Here is a 10,464-nt window from a genome sequence, read left to right as displayed (position 1 = left end):
AGTACCATTAGCAAGGATCATAGAGTTAGAACTGGAACTAGTAGAGAAGTTCTTAAAAAGTGATGACTTACCGGTCATATGGGCAGAAGCACCTGAATAAATGATCCAGGGGGTAGATGTAGTAGTAAAAAAGGGTGAGGCACCTGTGTGGCCGGAGCAACTGATTGATGTCATCGCGCAGACCGGTTGCTGAATCTCCTGAAGAAGGTGTTGGTTTAGTGTCAACTAGAGCCATTGTGTCAATACCATCATCTGACACTACATGATTAGCTAACTGTGTTGCCCACTCTGGTTTGCCATGCTTTGCCCAACAAGTCTCTACAGTATGGTTGGACTTTCCACAAAAAGTACACTAACGAGCTGTACGGTCAGAGGGCTGTCCACCAGTTCCTCGACCAACCGACCCACGACCTCCCCCATGACCGCGACCACATCCACGGTTGGCATAGAAGGCAGAATTGTCTTTAAAAGACTGATCAGGTTTTGTGAAAGAGGTAATTCGCTGCAATCGTGAGTAATTATCATTCAAAGTAGGCACAATATCCCCTGCAAGTGACCCTTCACTGCCTTCAGGTCATTGTTCAGACCAGCCAAGAATTTGGAGACGAAGAACTCGTTATGCTGAGCCTTCAATTTGTCAATGTCAGTGGTCAAGGGTTGAAAGACATTGAGTTCTTCAACCACACCCCTAAAAGCATGGTTCGTAAACTCAAGCAAAACATGCAAAATTTCACATGTATCGACACAGGTCAAAACGAAACCATAGGGGATTTTAAAAAATCTCCTATTTCGACTTGGTTTCGACCAAAATTCCCATGTTTCGACCAAAACATGGGAATTTTCGACCTTCTCTTGTGCATTTTGGCTCCAAAGTGTGGAAAACTTGGGGAAACAATGGAGATTTTCATTTTGGCACTTATTTATGTCAAATATCATTTATTACATTTACTTAAGATGTTATTCATAAATAAGGAAATACCCCTCATTTGAATCCAATAAAAATAGTTTAAAAATCAAATTCCTAAAGGATAAAAAGTCTACCCCCCAGTCCAAGAATAAAAACTGGATTTTGGTTATAGGGGAGATTTTCAATTTTAAATGCTGGGGTTTTTCTCAATTATGAAAATTTTATAAATCCTATAATGTTAAAACATTGCTAAAAACCAAAAGTCCAGTAAAATTATATTTTTTTTTATATCCCTAAAATTATTTTCATTCAGGCGATTTTAACAACATTCCCGCACTTTAAAATAAGTTTGACCGGAAAATAACTGTCATCACAACTCAGATTTAAGTAATCTTAGACTTGTTGGAAAGTTGATTTTATGTTATACCTAATACAAAAAGTTTCATGTAAAAATAAAAATCATTTGACCAGTCAAACTTATTATAGAACAAGAGCATTTCTCTAAATGTTGATTCTTTATAACTTAATGTTGATTTTTTATGATTTGATGCGGCTAAATGTTGATTTTAATGACTTGATGTGGCTTAATGTTGATTTTTTATGATATAATGTATATATAGCTTACTAAATAATGTTAGAAAAGATAACATGCGTTCCTTGAGGGTAGTGAGTCACTACTTGGATGAAACTGCCTAGACACTCTACTTGGAATTGAGTCACTACTTTTGAGTGTTGAGTAACTGAGTCACTACTGTTCAGTGTTGATAGATAACTGTCGATGATGTAATATTTTTATCTATTTTGGATCATCTGGATTATGTCTTATGTTTTGATGTAGATTGTAGACTATATATAGTAATTATGTAGTAAAGTTTCAGAATTTAAGCCAACTAGTCAGCGTAATGAATATCGAACCTTTGGTTCACCACACAAGCAAGACTTTATGTGTTTCTTTTACTAAACTAATTATGTGAATGTGTTAGAAATGTTTAAAATAGGTTGTACACAAAAAATCAGACAAAAAAAACATTGTTTGGGGGGTCAAAACCTAAGTTTCCACCATATCGAGAAAAATTCCTCAGTATCCTCGAAATTTCCCAAGTTTCCACCGAAATTTCGGTCTCCCCAGAGGTCGAAACCCAATACCGTGAACCTTGCCTGAAAGTACTGTAGTATTTTGCAAGTGGCTTGTCTGACTGCCGAAACTGAAACAGTTTTTCATAGATATCATAGATATGGGTCATGTTCTTCTCCTGAGAGTAGGTCTCCTTCAAGTCATTCCACACTCCCTTGGTAGTAAAATGAAACATAACATTGGCAGCGACATCTGGTTCCATATTGTTCCATAATCAAATTAAGATTAATGCATTCTCTTTCTATCATTGAGCATAACCAGTGTCAGATTATTTGGGAGGATCAGAGGTGGTGTAATCAAGCTTCTCCTTCGCCATCAAATAAATCTTGACCGACTGAGCCCAAAGAAGGTAATTCGAGCTTCCCTTAAGCTTGATAGATGTAATCTGGACATTCACATTGTCCAAGGTAGAAGAGGTAGTAGTAGGGGTAGGGGCTTTGATCTCAGCCATGAGAATCAAATAATAATCTCCCACCAATCAGATCTGAAAAACCAGCAGCAGAGAGCAATCGGACACCACAAATTACAATAAAAAAAATTTATCCGATAGAGGCAGCAGTAAGGGTCGAGTCAGCCTCGATGGGAGACCAAAAACTCTGCAAGAAAAGCTAGTCACATGGGTCAATCACAGCATGCAGCAGCAACTTTCAGCAGCAAGTATAAGCAGACTTAGAAGTAGTAGCGGCAGCCATCGATAGAGAAGAACAAGGCCAGCCCCTCTAAGAAGAACAAGAAACCAGCATCAAAACTGGTAGCAGTAGTATAGAAGTTGATTTACATGTACTGTAGATCACTTCATAATGATTAGGGCATAGTAATTGCAGCAAAAAGGCGCCTGCACACCGAAGAGAATTAGCGCTAGGTCGAAATCAGCAGCGATGGAATTTTTTGTAACCAATCGATTTGATTAGACCTGCTTTGATACCATGTTACAATATTAAATCCTTGTAACCAAAACCAGAAACCAGAAAAGAGAAGAAGAAGAGAAGAGAAGAGAAGAAAGGGAGGAGAAACCGCAGGCAGTCCCAAAAATAGAGCACAACCTGTGATCAGTCCAGTGTGTCTGATTGCAGGTCTCTTAGCATGTATTTATTAAAAATATGGAGGAAGATTACAAGTATACCCCCCAAACATACAACCAAACCCTAATAGGAGCAAAGCAGGTCCGATAGTACAAGTATGCCCCTATCGGACCTGTCTAGATAGATCGGGATTAGCGCTGTTCGACAGTTTCAACATCTCTCACATGGACTGAGGGTTATTCTGGCCAGTGGATGGATATGGTATTCTTCGGATGGGGTGCATCAACTTTTCTGGTCCATTGGTACCGCATGCCCTATTATGTATGGTATTCCCTTTGTATTTAAAGTGTCTTTTTTGAAAATGTGAAGCTTTCATTATCTTTCAAAAGTTCTAGTTTGGCACATGGTGTGATCTATATCAGTCTAAACTGACATATGCTAGAATCCATGGAAATGGAATTTCCTGATTTTTGACTTGGAATCCAATAGATTTGAAATCAGAGTTACTAATTCTACTATTTGGGTAATTTTTTCCAATTTCATGGAATTGAATGGCTAATTCCATTCTACTGCTTGGTGGACATCAAATAACCTATGGAATTTGTTACCGTGATTTCGAAAGTTAAGAAGGGGAATAATCAATCAACTTAAAACCTACGAAAATACAACATAAACATTCAGAAAAGAGGAAAAAATCATATGTTGGGTTCTGTACTTAGTGGCTCCAGTGAAATTGCTTCAGTTCCATTTCTCCACTTAAAAAGGCTGTTCATTACATTCTGCCCAGCCCAATTCTGCTGATCCAAAAGCACTTTAATAGGAGGTGATGGGGAGAGATTTCCACAATGCTTGAGAGCCACTCGTAGAGGATATGATGCAGATCACATCCCTTGTAAGAAGAGTTTTCGGATTTGAGTTTGATTCCCTTTTTTTGGGTCAAGTTGAACATATGGTTCTATAAGTTCGACCCAAATTTAAATCCCCCGTGGTTATATGGGTCATGGGCTAAGTAATTTTGAGTTTGTTTATTTATTTTATTTTTTATTTTTTATTTATTTATTTTTAAATTATTATGGGCTCTTTCTATAAGCCCAAAAATTAGAGATTTCAGGCTTATATGGGATTAAATAGTTAGTTATATTTTGTTACTTAATGATTAAGATAGATGGAGTAGAACTTTCTAATTTTGTTACATTCTATTTTGCATGTAATAGCAATTGTCCTCTAGAAAGATTCCATCCTAATTTCTATTTATTTGCTTTCTATTTTCCTTGTAATAGCTAGGGATCCTTTCTAGAAGGAGTACGTAATAGTATTTTCTTGGCGGCCAAGTAGCAAGGAGAGTTTCTATTATTGTAATCAGATAGTTGTTATTATAAGTAAAGAGCGAAGGGTACGATAGCCCATAGAGTTGATGTTTGAGAAAACTATGCTCTTTGTGATTGTGTTCACTGTGGTGAATCAGTCACGGCCCTTGTAGTGAGGCAACTAAGCATGTGGCAACCAAGGTGGTGAAGCCCAACTGCAGGCCATAGGTGGTGAAACCCATTGGTCATATCCTTCTCTCTCTTTCTCTTTCTTCTTCTTCCATAATGTTGTCAAATTCCAGCAACCGTCTTTGTTTCTATCATGGTCATCGGTAGGTAATCTCCATCTCTCTATGTGTCTTCTTATTATATCTTTAATATATATTTTTGTTAGTCACTTTTTTGCCGAATTCTATTCTGTTTTCCCCCTGCGGTTTCTGTTTTTAACCCTATTCTAACAGTGACTTTGTCATAATGTTCCCCCAATCCAGCCTTCGGAGAGGGCTCCAACTTTAACCAAACATTCTCCCCTATGAGTTCTTCCCTCAACCAGAACTGGAGCTCCATCTGACTTCTGCTTTGTGAGTAATCATTGTTTCTTTTCTGTTTCTAAATTGTCAAGTTTTTAATTTCTATTACCTACTGTTCCAGCAGATCTGACCAGTTGATATTTGGAAGGCTTAAATAACATCTCTAGATGACCATTTGATTCTAATTTCACCTTCATCCAACCATTAGATTCTTAGATATCATAGTTTTAATATTATGTCTCACTATGAATCTGTCCTGTGTAGTATGTTGTCTTTTAATCTGTCCACAGGTTATTGGTCTTCATCCGGTAACTTGTTTCTAAATATTTGATTGAGTACATCAATTACTTGCATCAGTGTTGAACCAACATTGAGTATATAAAACTTTGCTATCCTGGCAAAAAAATTTCTTTTGATTTGGTGATTAGGATTGTGGATGCTTTGAATTGGTGATTCTAGTAATGCCATCCGTATTACACTTCATGGCTATCTTTGGTGCTTTCACTGACAAGATGAAAGAATTAGCAGATGGCATGATTGGGACCTTGTGGTTGCTTTTAGGAGTTCTTTTAGTTTGGATCCTTTGAATGGTGATTTTACAACTGAGGATATGCTCCCAGATTTGTGTCCTCACTTGTAACTTATGATCAGGGATTACCAATAAATAAATGAGCAAAATGACAGAATCCACCATTGTCAATCTTAGCTTACTATTGATTCAAATTGTGTTTCTTAAATAATACCAGATTGTGATGACATCAACAATATGTGTTCATCATTGGTACAGTACTTGACTGCCTCAAACCTGATTTCTCTCCCATAGATTACTTTTAGCTTCCTTTTCTAGAACTCTAGGAAAATTTGTACATAGTTGTCAAGGCGTCGCCTAGGCGACGACTGGGCATCCAGGCGGTTTGCCAGGGGCCTAGGTGACACTCGCCTGTCAAGGCGTCGCCTAGGCGACGACTGGGCGTCCAGGCGGTTTGCCAAGGGCCTAGGTGACACTCGCCTTGTTGCACTGCATGTCACCTTGTGTTTTGGCATTTATTTATAAATTCTATCATGTTAAATCATTGCTAAAAACCAAAAGTCTGGTAAAATAGTGTTTTGTTTTGATATCCATAAAATTATTTTCATTCAGGCGATTTTAACAGCATTTGTGCACTTAAAAATAAATTTGACCGAGCATAACTTTGTCATTACAACTCAGATTTAAGTAATCTTAGACTTGTTGGAAAGCTGGTTTTATGTTATAACTAATACAAAAAGTCTCATGTAAAAATAAAATTATTTGACCAGTCAAACTTATTATAGAACAAGAGCATTTCTCTAAATGTTGATTTTTTATAACTTAATATGACTTAATGTTAATTTTTTATGCTTTGATGTGACTAAATGTTGATTTTTAATGACTTGATGTGGCTTAATCTTGATTTTTTATGATAAAAGGTATATATAGCTTACTAAATAATGTTAGAAAATAGGAAAAATAAAAAATAACACTTGGTCGCCTTGTTCGCCTTGTTCGTCTTGTTCGTCTTAAGGCGGGCGCCATCTCGCCTAAGCGCTTAGACAACCCTCCATCGCCTTGGTTCGCCTTGGCGTCGTGACAACTATAGATATGTATCTGCCTATTTTACCATTTCTGTTAACTTTTGCCTTGCTACTATTGGTATCATTACTTACAAACATTATTTTTGGGGTTTTCTGATAGTTGAAGTACATATGTTTTATAGTTTTGCTTGGCATGTAGGTTTTCAGCTCCTGGATGCATTTCTGTGTTGTCCGTGTCTTCATAGAGAGCATTCTGCGATATGGCTTGCCACCGTCTTTCTTGGTAGACCAGCTTTTTACTTTTTATGTTATGATTTATCTTGAACCATGGATTGGATTTTTGACAAAGCAATTGATTGTTGAATTAGTTGCAGGCTGCAGTGTTAGCTCCATCAGCGAAAAGTGAGAAGAAACTACGTTCTATACTTGAAAAGTTGTGTGACGGCACAAACAGGTCTGTCTATTCTCTATGCTATGTTTATTTCTATTATTACATTTAGTTATTTTGTACCTTTTATAGGATTAAGTGGTCTAAGGGTTCCAAATCAGTTAGCAACCTATCGCATGATAGTGATGCATTTTGAGAATCAGATTGATGCCATAAACTAGGGAATCATGAGAATATAGAGTGGAAGTGGGAAACAGAGTAACCTTTTTGACCATCTGATTGATTTCATAAAGCGTATCATGCCAATTGAAAGTGAAACTGGGAGAAGAGAAACCTTTTTGACCATCAGCTTTATAAAGGAAACTCTTTTGAAAACAGTGTCCTTGGAGTTGCTGAGTCATGATAACTGAAGAAAGAAAAATAATTTATGATGCTAAGAAAGAATTGCATCATGCTTGTGCACGTTGGGAGGGTGGAGCATCCGCTATGTGAAATATACTCAACAGAAGTTTATCAAAACACATCTGTTACTTTTTCCATTTTGGTGATGCTAGTCTTGTACAATAAGCATGATAGTTGGTGTCGAGCACGTGTATTTTGCTTTGGTTTTCTTGGATGCTAAAATGCACCTGCAGGCTTATTTGTATTCTTGTGATATAATGGGTTTCTTCCACCTGTCTACCTAACTTCAGAAATAAGCTTATGCTATGTGAATACCTATTTTGTGCTATGGTAACAGTTTAATCAGAAACGGAAGAAACAATAGAGGGTCCAAATTTTCTGTGGATAGCAAGTGATTGTCAAAAAAAAAAAAAAAAAAAATGACCCAAAAGCCAGAAGACAACTATAAAGAGACCTAAGCCAACTACAATTTGTCAAGATAGAAGTCCAAGGCATCCATATCACCAAATGTACTATGGCATGTGCCTTGCACTTTAGGCAAGACGCACATTTCTGTGGAATAGAAGAAACAGAAACTACCCCAGCTGATACACCTAGGTCCTATGACATAGCTCCAGGAAAATAAGTTCAAATCAGTGCATTTATAGGTAATGATCCTGATGACCGGTATGGTCAAGTGAATTTTCCCACAACAATCACAACACCCCACCCCACCCAAAAAAAAAAAAAAAAAAGAAAAAAAAATCCCATAACAGATCCTTCGTTAATTTAGTTTCTGCCAAGTGTACTTCTGGGTATTTAATTTTCCGTCGAGCACTTCAAAACATTATGTTTGTCTGAATGTATATTCAAAATTTTTTTTGCAAGAAAGTGTTCTTGCTCAACCTTGTGACGGTAAATGGGGATTCTCAAATCTTAACCCTAACCTATCCAACTCAAATTGGATTGAGTTGAAACTTCAGTTCAAGGCTTCTAGCTCCTAACTGATCATGTGACAGCAACAAAAGAGATCTTTTTTCTTGACCATAGATAATGTTGGAAGCAACTTGCAGCAGAGTTTTCTAAACTGAAAACCCAGATTAGAGTTCAACTCAACTTAACCAAGTTTTTTCCAACTAAATGGTACTGGCCACTTGAATTCTGTTCCACCATTCAACTCTATTTAAGGAGAGTTGAAGAAATCTGAAACTGAAAATGCTTTATTATTGAAGAATTTGTGTTCTGCCACATTTGTGTTGGCCTCTTAGGCCTTATCTGTAGAACTGAAATATGTAAATTCTTACTCTCAACTTAAATTCAAACCAAATAGACCTAATTGGTCTTTGAAAACTCTCTATGACGTGTCCCAATTAGTCCTAAATTTACTAAGTAAAGAACTCAAAAGTAATCTCACTTTCAAAAGTGGTGGAAGCTCTAAGTTCTACTAGGATTACCGGAGCTTTAAATAAAATAAAATGTGAAGTTGATTTATACTTGGATTAGTAGGAGGACCAAAACAAGAAGATTCATGGATAAAAGTCACTGTAGTAGGGAATTGGATGGGAAGGATGTTGGTTTTAAAAAAGAATTAAGGAAATTATTGTAATCATAATTGTGTCACCTATATAAAACCCTTGCCATATGTGGTAGTTATGCTTTTAAGATTTGGGGTTTGTTACACAACATGTTAGGTAATTATTACAAAATTTTCCTTTTTAGTTTGAATTTAATTTAATCTTACCTCCCTTCTCTTTTTTTCCCTTGCAACCAGATGAAGCCTATTCATAGTCTTCGATGTTTTGTTTTATGTGCCTGATAGTTTCTGCTACCTGTTGCTTCTCCTTGTGAATCCTCTGATCTGTCCAATTGTTGCCTCCTCTTTTAGACTTTAATCTTCCGTTAACATCAACGAAACCAGCTTCCTTAGTTATAGAATCGTTCCAATCAGATTTGACATAATTCTGACTCATCTCAATTTTCCTTTCATAGTTCTGAAGCTGTTCAACTGATCCGTGAAAGAAGCCTTTGAAAAAACCCAAATTTGGTTTGCAACTGATATTTCACTAGTTGCAGACTTTTCCAAGTTATCAAAAAGCAAGAAAAAACTATACTATTGCTTCCAGAATAGTGCTGGACTGCCATTGTTGCATTTTCTTTAGATGGTTACACTTCAGTAGGGGGGTTGGGGAGGGGAGGGGGAAGGTAATAGCCCGTAGACTCGAACTCGAGACCTCTTGGTGAGCATGGGCTTATCGCATACAACCTCACCAACTGTGCTAGGCACTTGTTGTTACCTCATTGATGCATTATTGGACATTTTATTGAGCACCACAATCGAGGATTCAATTCTCCATGTAACATGTTTACTTGATATACTAGCATGTATTTTTTGTGCATGTCTTTGCTGGTTTTAAGCCCCCTATTATGATTTTTATCTATTGTTGCAGCACCTACTGGAAATCTGAAGATGATTCTGGAGGGATGGCAGGTTTGGGAGGTGATGTTGACAGTCATCCATATGTTTCCTTCACAATCAATCTCATTTGATTTGGTTCGGAGTCCTATCACTTGACCATTTTGAATGATTCTGCAGTAATATTGGATGGGAACTGTGATAGTGTATATTAGCATAAATCACTCCAATTCTTTGGTTAATTTAAAAATATATTGAAGGGGTGCGTTTTCATGTTTCCTGAGAAATTTGTACTTCTCCATCTGTCAAACACCTAGAGGTTGTAAGTGTCAATTACAATACCTTTTTATTATTATTATTATTATTTTTATATGATATAAATCCTTATGAATATAGAAAATTCTCTTTGGCATGTATATTCCCTCTAACAGTGGCAGTCCAGCACCTCGCAGTCTTTTTTTTTTGGTCTGAAAGTTGAAAGTTTATTAAGAGAACGAGGACTCAGAAAACTCGAGCCCCATCCAGGGAACTATTTACAATAAAAGGTGGTGGATGAATCCACCAGAATTGGGAAATTTTAAACCTATTGGCACCTGAGGCAAGAAAATCCGCAAGGGAATTTGAGTCCCTGCCAATGAACCTAAAGACAACTCTTTTGAATGAGTGACAGAGCTCAATAACCTCCGTGACGAGTGTGTATCCCAGTCAAGTGACGACGTGCCTCCGACAGGGTGGTGATTGCGGGTAAGCAATCCGGCAAGATCGTGATCCGTTGGATCTCGAGACTTTGGGCAAGAAACATGCCATCGCGGATAGCTTCAAGCTCG

At 37.2% G+C, this 10,464-nt stretch overlaps 1 protein-coding gene across 3 annotated transcripts; it reads left to right on the top strand.

Moving 5' to 3' along the window:
- The first annotated feature begins 3,360 nt into the window (after nucleotides 1-3,360).
- LOC122086040 (V-type proton ATPase subunit C-like) lies at nucleotides 3,361-10,049 on the top strand. Of its 3 annotated transcripts, XR_006142315.1 has the most exons (4): nucleotides 3,361-4,952; nucleotides 6,655-6,738; nucleotides 6,830-6,909; nucleotides 9,672-10,049. XR_006142315.1 is itself a non-coding variant. In XM_042654727.1 (3 exons), exons 1-3 carry the CDS (start codon nucleotides 6,670-6,672, stop codon nucleotides 9,769-9,771), a joined length of 249 nt encoding a protein of 82 aa, XP_042510661.1. In that variant the 5' UTR covers nucleotides 6,638-6,669; the 3' UTR covers nucleotides 9,772-10,049. The 3 variants fall into 3 exon arrangements, 2 of the variants coding, with proteins under 2 accessions (XP_042510661.1, XP_042510660.1); XM_042654727.1 differs by lacking the exon at nucleotides 3,361-4,952 and having other exon boundaries at nucleotides 6,638-6,738; XM_042654726.1 differs by lacking the exon at nucleotides 3,361-4,952 and having other exon boundaries at nucleotides 6,638-6,738; nucleotides 6,824-6,909.
- Nucleotides 10,050-10,464: the final 415 nt, after the last annotated feature.

The sequence above is a fragment of the Macadamia integrifolia genome, chromosome 8, assembly GCF_013358625.1.
Source record: "Macadamia integrifolia cultivar HAES 741 chromosome 8, SCU_Mint_v3, whole genome shotgun sequence".
Lineage (NCBI taxonomy): Eukaryota > Viridiplantae > Streptophyta > Magnoliopsida > Proteales > Proteaceae > Macadamia > Macadamia integrifolia.
This window is presented reverse-complemented; position numbering and strand designations above follow the sequence as displayed.